This window comes from Aotus nancymaae, unplaced genomic scaffold, assembly GCF_030222135.1.
Source record: "Aotus nancymaae isolate 86718 unplaced genomic scaffold, 86718_ANA_hifiasm-v0.15.2.pri h1tg000040l, whole genome shotgun sequence".
Lineage (NCBI taxonomy): Eukaryota > Metazoa > Chordata > Mammalia > Primates > Aotidae > Aotus > Aotus nancymaae.
In genome coordinates this window covers 94088514-94113411 of record NW_026988454.1, presented here as the reverse complement: position 1 = coordinate 94113411, position 24898 = coordinate 94088514, and the positions used below count along the sequence as shown (strand labels likewise).

Here is a 24898-nt window from a genome sequence, read left to right as displayed (position 1 = left end):
TGTACTAATTTTTTTTTTTAACAAATAAGATGTTTTAAAGAAAAGTAATTTAAATAACTATTAAAGAATTGAATGCAAAAATAAAAAGCTTTAGTGCCATCTGCTGGACATTTGCAATGAGAAAAACAGTATACTCATTTTAAACTAAAGACCAAACATGTTTTTAGATACAAACTGATAAATAATTTGTTGAACTGTAGTAATTTTCAAAAATTACTCAAATACATCTGGGGTAAATTTCTGAATTACTGAGATATTTAGAATATTACCCCTGAAGCAATGTATGTTTAAGCTTGTGTACAAAACTCTAGGATGCTTTTTAAAACTCACATATACAAATGTGCACATTTCTGTGATTCATAAAATTGTAAGTTTTAAACAATGGTGCTCATCAGGTTAAATATGTATATATAACATAATATTAAATTATTCAGCATGTTTTCAGAGGGGTAGTGCCCCAGATTTTCATTTATGCTTAAAATTTCATTGGGATGATTATTTTTATGAAGTGAGATGACAGATCTGTGAAAAAAGCTGCCTTCATTTTCAAGTTTATTCTTACTGTTTGCAGTCTCTGCCACATGGTGGTCTCTGTATAATTTGCACCAGAACTACTAAAAAAGCTTATTCCTGGAATTTATCCCAAACCTACTGAATCAGAAGCTCTGTAAGTTTGACCAAAAATTTGCATTTTAACAAGACTTTTAGATAATTCTGATGCTTATTAAGTTTGAGGATACCAAGGAAACACCTCTTACAAAGCAATAACTTTCTGTTCCTTTAGCCATAATTAAAATTAGCATTCTGAAAACAGAATGGTGTAGTGGAAAGTTTGAAATAGAGGACCTAATTAACACTAACCATTTTACCAGCCTTATGTAAGTCACATAAGACATGTCCCTAAATTTTCCCATTTATAAAATGGGGAAATTTTACCCATTAATCTTTGGAGTTTCTCCTGTGCCTGTAATTTCCTAAATATTTCCATTTCACACTGGGTTTTGGAATCCTTTCTTTATCTTGTCTCACTCTATGCAAAGTGTTTAAATGATGTTATAGTGATGAACCCCAAGTCCTGCCAAAGCAGAAAACCCTGGCTTTAAGCTGTACAACTAGATTTCTTAAATTTCAGAAGGGCTTCACAAAAAGGGTTGAAGCACACAACAAAGACAAATGGTAGAATAATTTCTACTTCTTCCAAAAAAGAGCCTGTATGCTCATATCTAGAATAGCATATTATATTCCTACAGCTGATGTTAAGTGAAAATTTCACATAAGTAAATTTAGATTAGTAAGGTATTGATAAGTGAAAGTTTTAATGACACTTGGTAAGGGTTCAAGCTATGAAAGGAAGTTCAAGGCTGAAGGAAAAATACACTGCAGTAAAAGTGATTTCATCTGAGTTACGTACGTTTGCAGTTGCAATCAGTTCCTTTTGCAGGATACTATATGCTGACATCTGTAAACAACTTGTATTTATAATAAGAATAACAGATAATAAAATAACTGAAACTCAAGACCTTCTTATGCTACTTTCTTTGTACTCCCAGAGCCTTAAGGAGTGTAGATTGTAAAACGAACCTCAATATATGTTTGCTGAATTGGTGTTTGAAAGATTCTACTGTGTTTGACAAATAGCTAGAAAGTTTAATATTATTGTAGTGTAAGATGTATGAGAAAATGTATGTGAGAGATGCTAATAGATAAGTAAGGGGGGACCTTGTACCATAGGATGAGAAATTAAACTACCTCAGAGATGATATTTAATCAGTAGATCGACATGATTGGTTCGGTTTATTAGGAAGATCATTCAGGTGGTATGAAAGATGCACTAGAATGAGGGAACCTATTGGCAGGAAACCTAGTTAGAAAGCTAGTGAAATAATCCGAGCTAAGAATAATGAGCGTCCTTATTCACAGGTGATAGATTTCTGCTGTGCGTTAAATCACTACAAAAAAGAGGGTTTTTTTGTTTGTTTGTTTGCTTGATTGATTGTATATGTACCTTGTATCTGAGTCCAAGTTTTACCTTGATTTGCTGTCTCTGCAGCTTTTTAACCAGATAAAATGAGCTAGACAGACACAAGTACATATATTCACAAAGTTTTCAGAAAAAAAAGAGGATCAAAAATTTTTTTAAATTACAAACGTTACTTCTCGACATAAGATCCATCAAGTTCAAGACACTTTTGTAACCCATGCGCATCTGGGATTTTATCATGTCAGTGCAGTCTTTTTTACAACATTAACTGAAGAAAAATGAGTACCCATCACAGATATTTTAAGATTAGGAAACAAAATGAAGTTAGAAGAATTCAATTTAGGACTGTAAGGTGGATGCCTACTGATTGCCTATCAAAACTCTGGCAAAATTGTCCTTGTTTGATGAAAAGAATGAGCAGGAATGTTGTGGTGGGGAAGGACTCTCAGATGGTGTTTTCCTGGGACTTTTTCTATGAAAGATTGGCTAACTTGGCTGAGACGCAGTAGTGCATGCCTGTAATCCCAGCCCTTTGTGAGGCTGAGGCAGGTGCATCACGAGGTCAGGAGATCGAGACCATCCTGCCAGCATGGTGAAACCCCGTCTCTACTAAAAATACAAAAATTAGTTGGGCATGGTGGCACATGTCTGTAATCCCAGCTACTTGGGAGGCTGAGGCAGGAGAACTACTTGAACTCGGGAGGCAGAAATTGCAGTGAGCCGAGATCGTGCCACTACACTCTAGCCTGGTGACAGAGGGAGACTCCATTTCAAAATAAAAAAAAAAAAAGAAAGAAAGATTGGCTAACTTTATCAAAACACTCTCATAGTAAGCAGATGTCATCATTCTTTGGTCCCGTCAGAAGTTGGCAAGCAAAATGGCTTGAGCATACCAAGAAACTGTTGCCATGACCTTTGCTTTTGACTGGTCTGCTTTTACTTCGACTGGACCACTTCTACCTCTTTGAAGGTCATTCTTTTGATTGTGCTTTGTCTTCAGGATTATACTGGTAAAGGCATGTTTCATCTCCAATTCTTCAAATAAATGCTTTAGTATCTTTAGCCCATTTAAAAATTTCCATGGAAAGCTCTGCTCTTCTCTGCAGCTGATCTGGGTGCAATGGTTTTGGCACCCATCAAATGGAAAGTTAGGTCAACTTTAATTTTCCAGTCAGAATTGTGTAAGCTGAGCCCATTGAGATGTCTGTGGTGCTGGCTACTATTTCTGCTGTTAATCATCAGTGCCCTTCAATTAGGGTATGAACAAAATGATTTTTTTCCTCACAAATTGATGTGTGTGGTCTGCTACTATACGCTTCCTCTTCAAAATCATCTCTTTCCTTCTAAAAATGAGCTATCAATTTGTAAACTGCCGATTTATTTGGAACATTATCCCCATAAACTTTTCATAAAGCATCAGTGATTTCACTATTCTTCTGCCCAAGCTTCACTTGAAATTTGATGTTTGTTCTCGCTTCAGTTTTAGAGAATTCATATTGCTCTGATAGGAGCTCTTTTCAAACTTATGTTTTATCCTTCTTAGTGCCTCAAACTATTAATAGATCCTGTTCAGAGTTGTTATAACAAGTTAGTACAAGTTCATTTTGGTGCAAGAAAATTTTGAAATCTATGCCTACTTTTTAAATAATACTCATTTTCTATGAACTTTTTGAAGACCCCTCATATAAGTAATTTGTTAGGGGAACCTAATCTATTTTTTAAATTTCCTGGTGGAGGCAAAATGCTTTCCATATTAATATGTGCTTAGTGTATGATGAAGAAAAAGAGAGGGAGGGAGAGGAGAGAAGAGAAGAGAGGGGAGGAGAGGCAAGGGGACAGGAGGGGGAAAGAGGGGAGGAAAAGGAGGGGAGGAGAGGGAGGAGGGAGAGATAAAATGTAAAATGAATAGGAAAGGGAGATCCTAGACACAGATATTGTTCACCCATGGTACAGTGGAAGGAGTTAAGCAATTTGACATAGATTAGAGGGTTGTAGCTGAAGTGAAAGACTGACCTTCACAATATCTATTTCAAAATCATTTTAGGAAGTCTTATGACAAAGCTAGAAATCCAAAAACTGAATTTCATAGACTCTCCTGCAGCTAGAATCCCTGATGTAATTTAGGTTCCATCAGTCAAATGTGCTTGCATGAGATTTGAATGGAATCTGAATTAGATGCAGAGCCACAACATACTGGCCATCATTTTCCTGGGATCTCCTGATGTGGCTCTGGTGATGTCTTCTAGAGCAGAATACCTTAGCTGAGGTGGTAGGACACTAGCACCAGCCATTTAAACAGTGGCTTTCTTATTTCTGCACCTTCCTAATTGAGGAACTTTGGTATTTTTGTTTTGTTTTGTTTTGTTTTTGTATTAGACAGGGTCTCACTCTGTCACCCAGGTTGGAGTGCAGTGGCATGATCATGGCTCACTGTAGCCTCAACCTCCAAGGCTCAAACAGTCCTACCACATCAGCCTCCTGAGTAGCTGTGTCTACAGGCATGCACCATCATGCTTGGCTAATATATTTTTAATTTTTAAAATAGAGATTGATTGAGTCTAACTTTGTTGTCCAGACATATCTAAAATTCCTGAGCTCAAATCATCCTCCCACCTCGGCCTCCCAAACTGCTGGAATTACAGGCATGCACCACTGTGCCTGGCCTGATGGTGGAACTTTGAGTAGTTAATTTGTGATTTTGTTTTCAGGGGGATTCCAAGAGATCAATCCAAGACTCCACAACCATCCCCCTTCCAACTATTTTGTAGCACAAAACATCATTATTTAATCTTTCTGCCCTAAAGACTGGGCTGTTTGTTATTTTCAACTCAACTCTGACACAAGACACCACTATTTGCAACCATCATTAAAAAAATAATAGTCGGCGAAGCGCATGGCTCACGCCTGTAATCCTAGCACTTTGGGAGCCAGAGGTGTTTGGATCACCTGAGGTCAGGAGTTTGAGACCAGCCTGGCCAACATAGTGAAACCCCATCTTCACTAAAAAAAAATAAAATACAAAAATTAGCTAGGTGTGGTGGCGCACGCCTGTAATCCCAGCTACTCAGGAGGCTTGGGAAGAAGAATCCTTTGAATCTGGGAGGTGGTGGAGGTTGCAGTGAGCCAAGATCGTGCCACTGCACTCCAGCCTGTGTAACAGGAGTGAGACCCCATCTCAATAATAATAATAATAATAGTCACCCTTGAAATTTTGTGAAATTTTACCACTCCTCTATTAAAGAGTGGAATCAAAAAGGCAATTTAACTAAAAGGGGGACAATTGTGGAGACAAGAAAGAGTTTTTTACTGTATAACTATATGACTTACTGTCCTTCCTTGACACGGTACATGCTGCCAAAAACTGCTAATTTATATTTATGTATAACTTACTTTCTAAATTGATTATACATTCATTGAAGTCAGGAACTGTGAATTTATGTTCAAAGGTAAAGTGTGATGTCAACATGTATATAAAGCAACCTACCAGACTAGCAAAACGTTGAATGTCAGTCATTATCAGGGGTCCCTCTTGGACAATCCCATGGTTTTGGAGGTTCTTAATTGGCCCATCATTCTCAGAACAACTCTCCTGTCTCTAATATCCATGTCACTAACTTCATAAGGCCTTGGTGGTGCCCATAGGCTAAGGCTGATGAGGGGAATACATGATGGTACTGATCTGTTTTCTGTGCCAGGGGTGAGAAGGGAAACAGAGGCCATGCTTCTTGTTTTCAGCACCCGTGTCCTTCTGCTGTTGTATATATATACCAAAGCAGTCCTCCATTTGGGAGTACTACATGCAAACTATCATGGCTTTTGACCTTTTATCTCAGAGAAAGCCCTCACCTGCTTTCAGAACCTGCCACTTGGAGTTTTGAAACTTTAAAACAATAGCTTCCATTCTTTTCTCCTCTGGAAAAATTCAGTTCTATTTGCCTGGACTTCATAAAGGAAAGCCAGGAAGAAAGGTAGAATTTTCTGCTAGAATTCACTACTTTGGGAACAGGAGAAGAAAAAATACAAAACAGAAAAATGTGAAGTACTGAGGTAATTAGAAAGATTTCTCTACATTCCACTATTACCATTTACTCATTCAACAAATACTTATTAATTTGTACAGACATCATCAATAATTGCTTGTTTAAATTATTTATTTTTCATTCATAGCATGATATTTAGCTTTTCAGACAGTTACAGAATATTTAGTTTTTTAGACATTCATCTTTGTTTCCTTCAAAATACATACCATTAATCACCCAAACAACTTGTTACAAATTGAATTTTAGAGTTTCTTGAGTTGAATGTACAATTATTAAAATAATGCAACTATTATTATATGGTGAAACAATGGAAAAAATAATATCCCAAGATAAAACCTGTTTCAACATCAATGCTTTTATTTTGATAGTATTGTGCATTTTATAACACTCCATTTTCCGTGTAGATAATTTAAATCTGTGATTTGTGATCATATATTTTGTCAACCTCACTAATCAATAAGAATATATAGTTAATTCTAAAATTGAAGTGTACAAATAAATTTCACAAAAAGATTTCACATTTGCAGTCTCACATTTACTGTAAGACCATATAATAAAATATGTATTTCCATTTATTATTCATACTAGAACACTGTCACAAATTTGATATAGATTAAAGCATTAAAACATCAAATACAAAAAATAAATATGCTGTTTATGGTTTCACTACCCGTATCTTGGTTCTAAAGGCATATTTTATTATGAGGACAGCATCTTGACAGCATGAGATATCAGAGTAATGTAAGAGGAATATGAATTGAGAAGAGGGCATTAAGGTTGTATTTGAACAGAACAATTTAATAGAGTAGTGCAGGTTATGGAGTAGGTAGATTTTATGGATGTAGGAGTAAGGAAGACTGTCCTTTCTCCCTCCCTCCCTTCTTCCTTTTCTCCCTTCCTCTCTTCCTTCCCTCCTTCCCTCCTTCCCTCATTCCATAATATCTACTGGTAAAATGGGGAGCACACCAGGAAATAAGTTGGAGAAGTTGACAGAGACCTGAGTTGGACCTTTTCTTCCAGAGCAGAACAAGGGAATCCTATCTGTAAGTAAAGGAAGAAACCCAGAAAGAAAAATATGTGAAGATGTAAGACAGTTCTAGGCTGAGGAAAAGCAAGCTCTTTCTTCTCTCATTATACTCCCTGCTGGGATGTATATACTAGTAGTTTAAATGTGGCCTGCTGCTGAAACTAAAAAGGAATTTCTAAAACACATGAGAGGAGGCCATAGATGGGTACAGGTCACCGTCGGTACAGGCCAGCATTCAGAAGGATGTGATTACTGTTAGAGTTTGGAATGATGCCTGTGTGAATGGCCTCAGAAGCTTTGGGATGAAGCACTTGGTAGAAAGCTGCCCCAGGCCACTTAGGTATGTCCCTTTGGGAGAAGAACACTGTCCACTCGTGGCTGTCTTCCTTAGGACTTACTCCAGGATCCCCCATGGAGAAAATGAGAAGCTAGAGATCTTACTGTCATACCTCAGTGGAGAAGTCTCATCTAACCAACTCACTTGCCATGGCCAACTAGAGAAGGAACAATTGCTGCTTGTTCACCTGTCACCTCCAAGAGCCCTCACAGGCTAAAATGCACGAGTGCTTAGGACACCAATAAAAGGTTCACAAATCATCAAAAGAGTATTTTGAGTCTTTTAAGAGGACATAGTAGCTTGAAGTGAATTTGAGAAAACCAAGTTTGGAAATAAGTAATATGAAGGAGTTGAAAAATGAATGGAAATATTATTAAGTAAGAGTAAGGGCTTTGTAGACATTCATGGCATGAGCTCCTCAGCATAGTTTTTGCTTTTTCATAGCTTTTTGTGTCATCAATTAGCGACAATCAGAAGATGACATTGCTTGATAGTTGACATATTAGTGATTCCAGAAACATTTTAATTTTCAAGTTTAATCCATAATTATTATCATTTTTATAAGCTAAACATAAGATGTAAAGAATGTGAATTTACAATATATATTCAGGTAGAAAGTAAAAGCAGCGCCCTAGATGAAAATCAGTTTCCTTATCAATAAAATAGATGATATCATAATAATATCTGCTTCACATTGTTACCGTATGTGGTTAAATATATGTATTTCTTTTTAAAATAAATTACATGACATTGTTGGTCAATTATTTTGTAGGTTTCAATGCCGTCAAATACATTAATCTTTTCAATTCTATGTAGCCCTCATTTGTTATTTAATGCTATTAGATGAGATAGAACTTTTTTCTAATAGTAAATCATTTATACATACAAAATAGTATTATATAACATATATGTAATATGTAAAGAAAAAATAAAATGTACATCATGTAACCCCTCACCTGCCAGCTTAAGAAATCAAACAAGTTTAGTACCTTTGAGGCCTAGAGTTTTGGAAAAGTTTAGATCTGTATTAAGCACATATACATATATACATTTTTATACACACACACACAGAAATCAACAGCAAGATTAACAAGTGAGTTTAATCTACTGGATAGATATGTGTATGTTATATGCAATTAAGTTGATAATTGTCATGTACAAACTAAAATGAATGGTTTTTAATAGTAGTTTACCCTCTGTAGTAATACTTTTTAATTTCAGTTCTGTATCAGCTTTTGTTTGTTTGCTTGTCTGTTTCTGTTAATAATTCCCTAGGATTTCTTTTTTCAATCCTTTATTTCAAACATTCTGTGCCTTTTTATTTTGGGTATATTTCTTCAAAACTTCATTTAACTAGATTTGTAAAATCTAATGTGATGATCTGTGTATTTGATGCTGCTGCTTGTAATGTGTAACACTTGTGATTCCTCATATGTTAGTTTTTTTACCATGTCCTATTGTAATATTTAATTGTTCTGCTTTGTCTATGTTTATATATTTATTTATTTTAATTCGTATCTTCTTTTGGATTAACTTTTTTCTCATTCCATATTTTTTCTGTTACTAGTTTGGATATCATGCACTCTATTTCAGTTATTTTTGGTGAATACCTAACTCAAATTTTATTGTCAATCACTTGTAGAAGAGTTAAAACTGAAGGTCTTGGTCAGTTTTAACAATTTTTATTATGCACTCTCTTTACGCTTAGAGTTTCTTTGGTTAGAGATATTTCCTTGCTCCTATTCCTTAATTACTGAGCCTCAGTACACATTCCTAGGCTTCTGCTTTAGAGATATGTTATTTTTCTGAATTACTGCTTCTCTTTCATTCTTGTCCTTTGAGAATTTTGCATACTTTCTCTCCAGCTCAAACATACATTATAAGCTATTATTTTTAAATATTGCACCCAGAATTTTTAGTGTTTTGTGAAGTAGAGTGTATTAGGATATTTTGTCCTAAATATGAATTTGTTTGTAAATTTTATGTTTTTTTCCTCAAAATGGGCTAAGAAAAATAATATATATATGCATAAATTTTCCATTCAGCAAATATGTGTGTGTATTGGCTGCTACTAAGGAAGCGTATGTCTGAACTATTTGCTAAACTGTTCATTTCTAATACTGTTTACTGTTTGGTAGAAGAGAGGTTTTATGTACAGAAATAGTAAAAATACATAATAAAAATATTAACTGGTCTATGAGTGACCCAAATGAAATGTTATGAGACTGCAATAGAGTAAGGTTTTATCTCAGTGGTCAGTGCCCTGCATCTATATATCATACAAAGATTTCCTGAAACAGATTACCTTTTAATTGAGCCCTGTAAAATTCCTTTATGTTTGAATTTAAAAACACAAAGAAGCTTTGGTTTTCAAACCATTATATCTTAGTATAAAACATATACTAATCAGGAGCTGACAAACTCCTGTATGGGCAAAATCTGGACTATCATCTATTTTTGTAAATAAACTTTCATTGGAGCATATTTACATTCATTCAGTTACATACTATCTGTGGCTACTTTCCTACTACAGCAGAATTGAGCAGTTGTGAAAGTAACTACACAACCCTCAAAGTATAAAATATTTACAATCTGATCTTTTTCTGAAAAGTTTGCCAACACCCAAACTGCATTATGTGCTATATTTTAGAATAAGTTTATAGGGAAACTTTTTCCTTAGCCTAGCTTTCTCCTTCTCATTTATATTTACTTAAATATATTTTATGTGGTGTTTCTCACAATAAATATTTATTATGCACTCTGTTTATGCTTAGAGTTTCTTTGGTTAGAGATATTTCCTTGCTCCTATTCCTCAATAATTATTTTCTTTAGTTGAAGAAGATTGCCAGTGCCATTTTGCATGATAACTTTTGAAATAACAAATGTCCACACTTGTTTTCTACCAACTTGACCCTAGATTAATTATACTTAAACTATAAAAAATTGAATGTATTAAATAACTCTTCAATAAATTCACCAGATGATCTTGCATTCATTAAATGAAATATCACATATATTCCTTTATGAAGTGAAATTAGCTCACCTTTACATTGGGAAATATTTCAGATCCTAAACTACACTCTTATGCGCTGGTGCTTGGATTTTTGCTTTAACTATTGGAATTAAACAGAAAAGGTGTCAAGTGACAAAGCAGGAAAGGAATCTGAGAATTTTTAAAGTAATCAAAGAAGTTTTGCTTAAGAGCTATTAAGGTTAAAAGAAAATATAGTGAAATCTCAGTACCTCAAACACTGTAGTACCTGGACCTAACTTACTTGATTCTATTTCCAGGGAGTGTCAGTTCTCCACAGTTATTTTAGATGGAGAACATTGAACTAACTGCCGAATCGACAATAGCATCTGTGTACTCTGTGTCCTAAGGAATACTCAAATCCAGAAAACTGGCTCAGATACCCAGATGAGTTCGAGCAAGAGTTCCTCTTTTGGCGAAATAGCCGATAACTATCGGCTAGGCTTAGGACAACCCTCAGTTCTCATTTTCAAAATCAAGACATCCTTTCACTGGGGGATTCACTGGATGTCCTTGTGTTCTATTCAGAACAGCAAACAGTTCTATTTATAGTGATTTAAGATCGGAATTTGAACTGATGGCAATGGGAGGAGACTTTAATCACATTAAATGTGAACATTCAAATGGGAAGTTTCCCTAGATAGCTTTAGTTGTCCCCACAGTCAATAGTTAATCAGGAGTGGTTGTTAGCAAGCTTCATGCATGTTACCTGATTAAGATAATGAAAAACTGGACTATGTAAAAATCTGCATATCTACAAGGTAGGATTTAGAATTTTTAATGTAAACTGGAAGAACTGGGAGCTCAAATATAATGGATAAGCTAACATTCTGTGTACTGTACTAAATTAGATACTTGATGCCAAATGGATAAGTAGCCTTCAGGAATGGGGGCAAAGGAAGCTATTTTGTAGAAGACAAATTGTGCAGCAACATAGTCTAAAACAATATTTTTTTGTATTAGCTATATTTATTATTTTGTTCTCCTGAAAGGATTTTAGTATATTATCCAGATTTACTGGCATAACAATTACAAATGTTATTTCAGAGTGTTACTTTTCCAGATCACTAATACTGATTTAGAAAAGGCATAATTGATTCCATTTCAGAGACAACATTATCTAAACTTTTCTTATAATTCCAACAGGACAGCCTATTCTATCATATTCTAAATTTAATACTGAATAAAATTCAAAAATAAGTTTGTCACAGTAAATTGATGCCATGAGCCAGTATTTGAGCATGATTTTTAAAGTATGCATCATGCTCAAATACTGGCTCATGGAATCAATTTACTGTGACAAACTTGTTTTTGAATTTTATTCAGTATAGATTTAGAATACAATAGAAAATATCAGAGTACATCATATGTATGTAGGCTAAATATTTTGTGTAATTTTTGTTTCAGTTATATGCACACATGACTGTAGTTGTAAAGTGTTGAGCTCTCAGTTAAAATATTTTTAAAAATACAAAAGAAACAGAGGCATGGAGTAGATACTCGAATTTCACCTCTGGGGACAAACAGTGCTTATATAGATTCTGCATACACATGGTTCAGTGCTAAAAAGCAAAACTGGGATTATGGAATCATGCTAATACATATCCTACGTTTGACGGTACGGTTAGTGGGGTAAATAGCTTTGTATGTTTTGCTTTAGTTCAAATAGCTTTCTTCCTTTTTGTTAGGAAAAATTCCTTGTTTCGTTTGTTCTTGTTTTTGTCTCCTATCATTTACTTAGTTTGCTACCATTTTCTCTTTTGCCTAGGAGATTGCATCAACAGTTTGAAAGCTATAAGGAACAAGTGAGAAAAATAGGGGAAGAAGCACGGCGTTACCAGGGCGAGCACAAAGACGATGCTCCGACCTGTGGAATCTGTCATAAAACAAAGTTTGCTGATGGGTGCGGCCATCTTTGCTCCTACTGTCGCACCAAGTTCTGTGCACGCTGCGGAGGCCGCGTGTCTCTACGGTCGAGCAACGTGAGTATTCCATGAACATAAGGGGAACTGTGAATGTGGATTAAAATCATATGCCTTCCAAGAATGAGAACACATGCATCTTAGAAAGCAGGCATGTGTATAAATACACACATTAATATGAACCTCCCTCATTTTGTTCATGTTCTTAATAAGGTAGTAGAATATTGGTGAAAACAATTCCTAAAAACATACTTTATGTGTGTTTCTTAATAGATGATTCCAATTCAAAACCAACAGATTACCTATGAGAATACAATTATTTTTGAAAAATATAGTTAATGTAGATTTAATATTATAAATTATAAAACTCTTGAAAGTTATAACCAATTCTTTTAAAAAAGTTAACTACTTTTAATTTCTGTAATGTTAGTGTTCAGACTGAATGCACGTAAAATTCCAAATAACTGAATGTCTTATATTAAGCAAGGATTAGCCTCTATGAGAGTAAATTCAGATTTACTGACATGTTAAAGAAATAACTAGTGTCGCACTTATCTCATGGAAATTGTTTAGATAGTTGAAGACTATGTCAAACTAGACCTTTTCTAAATTTTGAGATTTGCACTTCTCATTTTCTTCTCTATCAGATATATTCTCACTTGATGGTGTTTTCTTATTTGTCTTAAACAAGAGCTACTCCTGTTATACCAGTACTTTAAATAAATGCAATTTTTGAAGATTTAAGATGGTAATATGGTAGGAACTAATATATAAATATTTAGTTATAATATATTTTAATGTTGTACTTTATCATATTCTCTAAAATAGTGCAGTATAATTATTTATAGGGAAATCTGGGTGAATTTTCTTTGATATAGATCTGCAGCTTAATGTAGAACAGTTACAATTATGTAGCTAAAGAATTCCCAGTGTTCCTGTAAAGAATTTGTCATTTTATCTAATCATTAATAGATTATAATATAATACTAAGTGATGTTTAAAAATAACATGAAATTTTTAAGCCCTCTTGATATTTTTCTAAGGTGCACATTACGGTTAAAATTAAAACAAATCTCTAAATTGACATTGTATTCTTTGGTAGTCTAGTTGAGTTATAAGTCAGATATTCTAAAATTTATTCCAGTGAACTTAAGACACTGAGTATGATGAATAATCTTTATTTTATTTTATTAGACAGAGTATCACTCTGTCACCCAGGCTGAAGTGCAGTGGTACTTGGCTCAGTGCAACCTCCACCTCCAGGGTTCAGGTGATTCTCCCACCTCAGCCTCCCAAGTAGCTGGGATTACAGGTGCCCATTACCTGTAATAACTTATGTGTTTTTAGTAGAGACAGGGTTTCTCCATATTGACCAGGCTGATCTCGAACTCCTGACCTCAGGTGATCTGCCTGCCTCCGCCTCCCAAAGTGTTGGGATTACAGGTGTGAGCCACCTCACCTGGCTGACCAATATATCTTATACTTTAAGGTGAGATTGTTACTATCTCTGTGGCTTAGGAAGATAATGAACTTCTCTGAACAGTTTCTTTACCTATGAAAACTGGACAGTAATATTTACCTTGTATGACAGTGATGAAAATTAAATAAAAATAATTAAAATATAGGTCTTTATGATATCTATATTTAATCTTTCTTTAGGGTCCCATTCTGATGACTGCATAAGTTTTCTTTTTCTCTCCTCATAGTAATTTGTTGCAGGAAATCCTCACATGCCACCTTGTAGGCTTTCTAAAACAAGCTTGGATATTAAGGTGGTATCTGGCCCATAGAAGGTACACAAGATCTATTTGTTAACTTCTCCTTCTATAGTGATCTTTAATACACTATACTGAAATAAATTCTTACAGGTAAAACTTGGAGGCAACATCAAAATATTTAACAACCCATGTGGTAAGGACACTGTTCAGTCTGAAAATATACTAGCAGTGATCAATGAGGCGCAGATCAGCTGACTGCTAGTGCTGGCTAAGCACCCATAACTGTTAAATGCTTTCAACTTCTTGTTATAGGTTTGAGACAAGCCAATAGCAATACAGTTAATGATTGATATATTAAAGATACCAGGTCTTAAAAAGGAGAGGGTGTTTAAAGAAAATTGAGCTAGGAGGTACTTAGGCTTTGGAGAGGACACTCAGGCCTAGTGTAGTTCATCTTTACTAAACTCAACCAATCTTGGAAAAAATATTTAAAAGAACAAAATGAAAGAAAGCACACATCTTAAGATATTTCAGTTGGAGCACAAGACAAAAACCTTGTGTAAAGTTGTTTTTTTCCTATGACATAATGTTAAAATGTGTATCACAATTATTGCCTGTGGAATAATTTATAGCTAAAATAGTCAACATCCTTGTCTAACTGTATTTATTTATTACAAATATTTCTCATTCTTAGATTTTCCCAAATTGTGACTATAAATATTTTAACAATAATTTGACAAAATTATTCATACAATTTCATGCATTTTAATAAAATATTTTTCAATTATAAGTAGGCTATATGTGGTAATGAATTAACCTTCTTTATGAAGAATATTTTAAATCTAGATTTACTAATCCAAGTTGTCAAAATTTGGGAAATTATTGTGCCTAACTCTTGTATGTAACATATAGCAGGACCCATAATCTGTACATTTTCAATGAAGGATTAACAATGACTGTTTTTTTAGGAAGAGTAAATATTTATTTTTCAAAATAGCTTTGCTTTAATACTTTGAAGAAACACATAATTGTTTTCTTAAAACCAATCTATTAATACATGGCTCATTTTTGTTTTTCTCTTCTTTTTCTTCTTTCTCTACTCTGCTTCCTTGGATGCTTTCCCAAAGGAGGACAAAGTGGTTAGAATACATACTTTCTTTTCTATCATTTGTTATTGTATTGTTGTCAACTTTATTAAGTGAATGTTGCACCTAGTGTTGTAGATAACTATATTTTACAAAGAAATTATATACTAAGAAGAGCTCATATCCAGTTATCATGAAAAAAAATGAACATTTAGGAGAATTACAGAATTTGATATTAATAGATAAAGTCTGGGTAGTTTGAGTTCATGATGACAGTGAAACTTTAATATAATTTATATCATTGAAAGCTCATATCTGCTTAACTCTGAGTTTTGATGATTATTCCATCTGCTTTCAGAAACAATAAATTTGAATGTGCTCTACCTTTTTCAGCATGCAATGGCAGGTAATTTGAAACTTTATTGCAGAAGGAATGGAATACACTTAGTAGAGAGAATGGATCAATTCAAGTAAAGAGGCCAAAGTATAATTATTTTTCTATAGAACACAAGTAGCAGAGTTGTCATATTGAACCACATTTTGCCTTTATCTTCTCCCATGCATATGAATAGCTTCTTAGAAGAGTAAAAGGTCACTTTTAACTCTTATCAACTGTAGAAACCACAGAGGCTTTTTGTGCCTGGGAAGATAGGCTCCAAGTAGAATCTTTAGTCAGCCTTTCCTTTGTATACATACTACACATCTTCATTTGGTGTAAATTACAACTTCCTCACAGCTCATTAATCTACCAATATGAGACTGAAACAATGAATCTTTCAGGTTCAATATATCAACTGAGCTGACTTTGTTCAAAAATTTTAAAGCTTATATGATACACTGCAGTGCATAATTAGCAAGCATGACATTAAATTGAACATTAATCTGTGTTTTTAAACTTATGCTAGTATATTTTCATTGATTTTTTTCTATGGCAAAGAAATAGAGTTGAAAAATTATATAGGATAATCTATTTTTGCTATTTATTTTTGACTGTACCATTGATTGTATGTGGGGTAATTTTAGGGGCTATTACTATAATGCCAATTTCATCAATATTATTACTTTGGATGAGTCTACAGTCAAAACATGAATAATTTTAAGTTATTTTAAAGAGTAAAGTGGAAGTAAATAATGCTGGTGTTTAGGCAGATTTGATGATAAGATTTAAACTACTCTCCTGTAGGGCTGGCCAGACTCACTGTTCCTTTGACAGCACTTCCAATAATGGTAGATTATTTGTGATTATTATGATTATAGTGTAATGAGAATACAGGTGGATTTTGTGGACTCAAACTAAAAGTAGAGTGGAAAGACCTGTAAAATATAATCACTCAATTATTTTCTTCACTTTGGTTAGAATGCATATATCTATCACATTATTTTTAAGTACTCTATCATAAATTCTTTAAAACCCATGTTAGCCTATTGAAGCAGTTCAATGAATGGCCTTTCTAGTCAAGGGAAACTGAAGCCATGTTTTGTCTTAGCCATGTCAAAGAGAATAACTGACTATTTTTTTTTTTTGAGACGGCGTTTCGATCTTGTTACCCAGGCTGGAGTGCAAAGGCGCGATCTCGGCTCACTGCAACCTCCGCCTCCTGGGTTCAGGCAATTCTCCTGCCTCAGCCTCCTGAGTAGCTGGGATTACAGGCACACGCCACCATGCCCAGCTAATTTTTTGTATTTTTAGTAGAGACGGGGTTTCACCATGTTGACCAGGATGGTCTCAATCTCTTGACCTCGTGATCCACCCACCTCGGCCTCCCAAAGTGTTGGGATCACAGGCGTGAGCCACCGCGCCCGGCCCGAATAACTGACTATTAAATGAAATACTTCATTGCCAGTTCTTTCCCTATTCCTCTCAGCTCTTTTATTTTTAGTAGAGAAATTGTAATTTACATGTGTGTGGTATTGGTATGGGTAGAAAGGGAAGGGAGATAAGAGTGAATAAAACTTTTCTAAAAGTAATCTTCACCTTGATCAATATAATAATAATGAATTCTACTTGATCTGTTAAATTGGTGAAGAAATGTGATTAAAATACTGGAGTATATGACATGAAGTCCTAAGAATAGCTAACATATAAATATTCTCTTTGTGAAATTCAGCAAAAAGTATTATCATATTTTCCATAACAGCAATATTTTATTTTAAAACTTCATCCTCAGCCTAAATCATATCTAGATTTTGTATTTACTTATAAAGAAAATGGCTGTCATAAGGAATGACTTTGTAATGGGCATATGTAATGGTCGATAAAAGAAAATTATGTTGTCAAGTGCATACTCTCATTGGTAAAATTATGATTATATTTTTTACTTCATTAAAAGCCCTCCTTGAAGCCTAAATATATAGGAATTCTGTAAAATTTCCCATAACCTGTTTAAATTGTTTTTATCTTTGTTTTGCTATTTGGTGGCAGATAATTGAATTTAGATAGCTCTCTTGATAATATTGAATACTTTGCTGCTGCTAAGCCAACTGAATTGAATCCTGCAAATTTAATTCCTTTGGGAGTTCCCATAAATTTTCATCACTATTTGTTTAGTAGGGAGGATTGGTTGATGAATATAGCAACTAAAATGAACTTGCAACATTTCTAATTCATTTTTATTTTCACAAAGTGTCAGGTTTTATAAGTTAAATGAACAAAACTTTGCTAAAAGTAGTTTTTTTAATTTTTTGTATCAAGGTAAAAATAATGTTTTTATATTAAGGTAATAAGGCACTAAATTGACAAAGTTACAATTTTTAAGCTAATATTTGTATAACTGTCCATTTATGTTTGTTTTAAGACATCATACTAAATAATATGTTAGTAAATAAATATGCTTTAATAGAAAAGACATAAAAGGCAGGAATTGGCTTGGATGGGACAGTATGTTGGCTTGAATGGTACAGTGCCAACTGAGTTTGAATCTGGCTGTTGTAAGGTGTTGTCTGTGGGATGGTTGATTCTTTTTTTCTTTTAAATATTTTGTTTTACTTTAGGTTCTGGGGTACATGTGTAGATCATACAGGGTTGTTGCATAGGTGCATACACAACCAGGTGGTTTGCTGCCTCTATTCCCCCTTCGTCTATATCTGGCATTTCTCCCCATGTTATCCCTCCCCATCACCCTGCTGTCCCTCCCCTAGCCCCCCCAACTGCCCTCAGTGTGTGATGCTCCTCTCCCTGAGTCCAGGTGTTCTCACTGTTCAACACCCACCTATGATTGAGAGCATGAGGTGTTTGGTTTTCTGTTCTTGTGTCAGTTTGCTGAGAATGATGGTTTCCAGATTCATCCAAGTCCCCGCAAAGGACACTAACTCATCGTTTTTTATGGCTGCATAGTATTCCATAGTGTATGTGTGCCACATTTTCTTTATCCAGTCTACCATTGATGGGCATTTGGGTTGGTTCCAGGTCTTTGCTATTGTACACAGGGCTGCAATGAACATATGTGTGCATGTGTCTTTATAGTAGAACAATTCATAGTTCTTTGGGTATATACCCAGTAATGGGATTGTTGGGTCAAATGGAATTTCTATTTCTAGATCCTTGAGAAATCGCCACACTGTCTTCCACAATGGTTGAACTAATTTACACTCCCACCAACTGTGTAAGAGTGTTCCTCTTTCTCCACATCCTCTCCAGCATCTGACTCCAGATTTTTCAATGATCGCCATTCTAACTGGCATGAGATGATACCTCATTGTGGTTTTGATTTGCGTTTCTCTAATGAGCAGTGATGACAAGCATTTTTTCATATGTGTGTTGGCCTCATATATGTCTTCTTTTGAAAAGTGTCTATCCATATCCTTCTCCCACTTTTGAATGGGGTTTTTTTTCTTGTATATCTGTTTTAGTTTTTTGTAGATTCTGGATATTAGTGCTTTGTCAGATGGGTAGATTGCAAAAATTTTTTCCCATTCTGTTGGTTGCCGGTTCACTCTAATGATTGTTTCTTCTGCTGTGCAGAAGCTCTGAATTTTAATTAGATCCCATTTGTCTACCTTGGCTTTTGTTGCCATTGCTTTTGGTGTTTTAGTCATGAATACCATAAAAACACTAGAAGAAAATGTAGGCAATACTGTTTAGGACATAGGCATAGGGATGGTTGATTCTTAACAGCTTAAAAAACATTACTTTCAAAGACTCAGCTCTTAAATACCAAAGTGATGATTTGTTTTTTCTCTGGCTAACATTAGATAAAGGCAACCAAGAATAATAACCATTTTAAAAAATGATTTGCATGATTGCATTAAATATTTATTCTTATTATGAAAAATCTTCTCAGGGTTATCTGTATTTAGCTCATGGCATGATGAAGCATATGATCCTAATTTACAACCTTTGGTCTTTTGAAAAAGTGATTGTAAGAGTTTGCCCTCACCCACTTTATGTTTTCCTTTTTTTGTCTGGATGTTTTGACAGATATCTCTAACAAAAATTATCTTTAAGATTCTTCCCAGAAAAATAACATAGGTCTATCTGATTTATAAATATAGACAAATATATCAGTAAAGAAATTTTAAAATATATCAAGAGGAGAACTTTTATTTGGCAATTTAGCTGATTAGATTTTACAAGTTACCTGGTTTTGCTGAACTTATACTAGAAAGGAATAAAACATCAAATTGCAGAAACTTTTATGTAAAATAATTCAGAAAGCTGTGAATTTTTTATTACATGTTTGTTTTTGAAATTTGCTAGACTGTTTTAACCTGTTTCATTCAGCGTTACTATTCTTTAAACTTCATAATGATTATTGCATATTATCAAAATCCTGGTTAGTATTAGTTTTGTACCTTCCCCTATCATCTTTTAGTACAGTTATAAAATCCATTTCAATAAATTATAATTTTTCAAATCAATATTAAATAAAGATTAATAGTAGAACTATGGGAGCTGACCAAGGGTATAGAAAATTAGCCTCTTATAGTGTAAGGAGAGGCTGTAGTAGAAATAGCCTCCAAAAAGCTAAAGACCATGGAGAAAATTCCTTGCTGGGCGTGGAGCAGAGAAGAAAGGGAGTTGGTTGTGGCTTAAGGGCGACAGTCTGTTGCTGTTCTTATTAAAATTTAGTAGAGTTTCTTGAATAAATGTTTCTCCATTTGCTAGCTGTTTTTTTAAAAATTATTATTAGTTATTATTGTTTTGCTGGGAGAAGGGTCTGTAGAGTTCCTCACATTATCAGTCTGGAGCTACTCAAATAGACTCTTCATAGTTTTGTTTTAATTCATCCATTCACATATTGATGGATTAATTTTTGAGATAGAGTCTCACTCTATCACCCACACTGGAGTGCAGTGGCACCATCACAGCTCACAGTAACCTAAACTTCCCAGGCCTCATCTTCCCACCTCAGCCTCCTGAGCAGCTAGGACCACAGGTGTGCACCACCATGCCTGGCTTATTTTTAAAAAAAATTTGTAGTTACAGGGCCTTCCTATGTTGCCCATGCTGGTCTCAAACTCCTGGGCTCAAGCAATCCTTCTGCTTTGGCCTCCCAAAATACTGGAATTACCGGTGTGAGTCACCATACCCAGCCTTTTAATTTGTTTTTTTATTCATTTGTTGGCTGTCATTGGTAGTCTCATATATAATTATTTTTATTTCAAAATTACTATCTCATTCTTTTCAATAAATGCATTTTACATGGTAATGCATGCCAAGATGCTCTCTTTCTGTTCATTTTAGTATAAAACTTGTTTATATTCAAGAAAATTCAATTGCATTTCATCCTTGAGCTTACTTTTGTTTAACCAAGCAGCCACTAAAATTAATTATTATAATTAAAAGTCTATTCCTCGGCTAACATGAACTCATTCACTTATTCATTTATTCAGGGACTTTAAATTTAATTTTGTTATGACTACATTAGGTTAAATGGTTAATATACAGGATAAATAATAAACACCTTTTTTTGCAAGCTTATTATTTAATAAATTCAGCTTAAATGTGTATCTATATGCATATGTATTCTTATAGTGTAACTATAATGCTATATTGATTCATAATAATTTTAAGGAATGTTATATTAAAAAATAAATAGAATTGCCTCAGATTTCCCCTTAGTATACAGGATGATAATTGTCTAGTACTTCAGTCAACATCCCACCAAACCTTTTAGTACCAAAAGCATCTTGTGCCCATTTGCTTATAAGCCACAAGTCTACTAAACCATGACTAGTTCTCGTATTCTATATATTAAAGCAGTTTTGAAGATATTTTTTAAATTTTGGAAAATATGTTCTAAACTTATTAGTTTTTTTTAGTTACTTTTAAAACTTTAAAAGTATGTTCTAAATCTTGTGACCATAACTTGAAATTAGGTATGTAAATCTTTAAAAGAACTTGTCTTTATATATGGCTTTACTGAGACATTTAACAAATACATTTATTCATTGACCAATTAATTTTGTTGTTGTATGTTTATATGCAAGTTTTTTCATACATAAACTTCAACAGCAAATATTTTGTTTTCAGAAAGTTTGAATTACTTTCTGAATCACTTGAATCACTTTATAATGGTGGCAAAATAATTTTGTGCATTTATGAACATCTTTGTTATAAAAGACTTAATTTTTATAAAAATCAATCAAGTGTTTTTATTCACCAATAAAGTGCTGTTATAGCAAATTATATGGGAAAGAGTAGAAAACTAAATCTTTCATGGAGAAAATAATATGCCTGTGACTCTTCAACTACTTCTTTGGAATTTGAAAATGTCTGTGTCTTTTAAACTTCATAGAAACACAGAAGACTCACAATGTCAGTCATTGAGCCAATATGCAATTATAATGTTTTTCAGTACAAGCTAAACCAGGAATGACAATCACATGGAGAAGTTACACTTGATGGACAGTATCACAGAAGCTTCTAGGTAGGGCAGTAAGTCAAGCCTCAGATCGGTAGCTGGGATTTTTCTTGTTTGTTGCTGTTTTTTGTTTGTTTGTTGTTTTTTGTTTTACTTTTAGACATGGTTAAAACTTGTATTACTTTTTACAATTACTTTGTTAAATTATGTGTCAGACTAGTACATGATAGTTCCCCATAAAATATATCTTCTGAAATCTATGTATTTTACTTCTCTTTAAAATTTACTGTTGCTAAAGATGCTTAAATTGTTATTAGATATCAAGAGACCATTTGGGAGGACTCCTGTATAGAAAGTTTATACATCAAATGTGGATTGGCTTCAGTTACCAGCTATCAATAACTGCTAACTTCCCTTAGTATATCTTTCTCTTATACACTTTCATACCTATTTTTAGTTTCTCTCAACGTTGAAGTACTTTTTGTCAAACCTTTTCCGATTGATGAAGAGCTGTTTATCAAAGGGCCAGAGCAACTCAAATGCCATCCTCCATGCAGAGTGCTCCCTGAGTGTCCCAGCCAGAGTTAGCTCTTTCTGCACCTTTTACGCTTCTTCATTATAACATATTTCATTTTGATTTGTGAGTTTCTGGCAGATAAGGAAATAATATATACACCCTTAAATACTGAGCACCTGGCTTAAAGAACAAATAACAGAACATATATCCTGGTGGATAATAGAAATGAAATACAGCTGGGTGCAGTGGCTCACACCTTTAATCCCAGCGCTTTGGGAGGCTGAGGCAGGTGGATCACCTGAGGTCAGGAGTTCGAGACCAGCCTGGCCAACATGGCAAAACCCTGTCTCTACTAAAAATACAAGAATTAGCCAGGCATGGTGGCAGGTGCCTGTACTCCCAGCTATTTGGCAGGCTGAGGCAGGAGGATTGCTTGAACCTGGGAGGTGGATGTTTCAGTGAGCCAAGATCGCTTCACTGCACTCCAGCCTGGGAAACAGAGTAAGACTCTATCTCAAAAAAAAAAAAAAAAAAAAAAGAAATGAAATGCAAAGTTAGGTGACAGTATTGTTTTGTTGCTTAAAATAATTCAGTGGTGATGATGTGGTCAAAGGACAATTAAAAACAATGGAACTGGGCAGAGCCCAGTTAAGGGGCTATGAGAAGATATTTATACAAAATATACCCAATTTATTTCATATTTGTTGGGAAAATGCTAATTAAATGAGAGAAGATATAAGTTTGTTTCAATTCTGACATATTATATGTGTTAATAGTGGTAGATAGGGTAAATCATTCTTAGAAACTGATGTTTATTAGGCATGTCTTTCTTAAACACTAGATTGATCACAAGGCCTAATTCCTGTGCTGTTTTTATCAGAGATTCCACAACAGCCTTATCATTTGCTGGTGTCAGCCCAGTTGCATTCTGTTTTTTTGGTTCTGTTTTGGTTTTTTGAGACAGGGTCTCACTCTGTCACCCAGGCTGTAGTGCAGTAGCACGATCAGGGCTTCCTGCAGCCTTGACTTCTCTGGGCTCAGGTGATCATCCTACCTCACCCTTCTGTTACTGGCACTGAAGTGGAATCTCCTGTAGCTGGGACTTAGGTGGTTGAGGCAACCTTAGCCTCCTGTAGCTGGGACTACAGGTGTCCACCACCACACTTGGCTAATTTTGTGTGCATATGTGTATGGAGATTGAGGTTTCACCGTGTTGCCTAGCCTAGTATGGAAGTTGTGGGCTCAAGTGATCCTCCTGCCTCTGCCTCCCAAAAGCTAGGATTACAAGTATGAGCCACTGGGCCCTGCCCAGTTCCATTGTTTGTAATAGTTATTCTTTGACCACATCATCACCACTGAACTATTTTAAGAAACAACATTGTCATCTAACTTAGTATTTCATTTCTACTATCTACCAGGATCATATGTTTTCTTATTTTTTATTTAAAATTCTCTCTTTTAATGGAGATTGAGGAAACAAAAGACTATCCTCCTGCCCTTACTGTGGGTTAACTACAAGTCAATGTATCTCATTTTCCCCTAACTATATTTGATTCTATCTTCCCTCTATCTTTGAAACTTTACTGCCAGCACCCAGGGTGTTTGCAGCCTCAGAGCCAAACTTTCCACAAGCCCACCTGACCCTAGAGCCACAGCTGCAGCTCCTACTCTGCTTTCATTACAGCGATGGGCAGGCTGGCATCGGGACGCCTGCTGCCGCTGCCTGGGTTGTGCGGTGTGTTCCAGCCAGCCGAGGCAGCTGCCAGGACCACCCCTCCATTTTAGTATCCAAATTCTTCTAAGTTCTGCCATTGTGGTATTCTGGTGGAAAAAAAGAACCGTTTGGCTGTTTTTGAATTGCCTGGAACCTAAGATCCCAAATTGTTTTTTTACTGTATTTGAGTTATCTTGTTTTTGTTTTTTTCCCCCAAGGGGGAAAATCTATATGTGAAGAGTAAAATTTGTGATGCTAAGATGAGTTAGTGGATATGGTGCATAAAAGGTAATAAGAAGTGTCTAAAATAAATTAAGAAATTGTATAATTAGCACTTCTTGTGTTTCCACCTCAAAACTATTATTTAAAAGGCAAAGTAATTTTGATGAGTCTGTTTTGGATGTCTTTAATGTTTCTTTGTATTCAAGATAAAAGAAAAAATGTATAAAGACATGGATAATTGTCAGTGTCTTATCAAAGTTGCTTAGTTCTTTGTGTGTTCTTTTGATCTGAAGACATGTCCTTCTTTAGCCTTGATCATTGTTTCTCACCTACCTACTTTGACCTCTCTTTTCTATTACCCAATGTATGTTGAATTTTCTGTACCTACCTTCTCATACTTTTTCTCATCTTCTTCACCACCTTCAATTAGTAATACTTTTCAAAATCTCAAAGGTAGTCTTACATGATTATTCATCCAGGTAAATTTGAATAATCTGAAAA

At 34.6% G+C, this 24898-nt stretch overlaps 1 protein-coding gene across 24 annotated transcripts in view; it reads left to right on the top strand.

Annotated features, from left to right (window-relative positions):
• The window catches only part of RIMS1 (regulating synaptic membrane exocytosis 1), a 510482-nt gene that overhangs the window by 201863 nt on the left and 283721 nt on the right, over positions 1–24898 (top strand). For all 24 annotated transcript variants that reach the window (XM_012471847.3, XM_012471843.3, XM_012471846.3 and 21 more), the window contains exons 3-4: positions 12185–12398; positions 15184–15195. In XM_012471847.3, coding sequence (XP_012327270.2) covers positions 12185–12398; positions 15184–15195 — 226 coding nt within the window. The remainder of the gene's footprint in view (positions 1–12184; positions 12399–15183; positions 15196–24898) is intronic.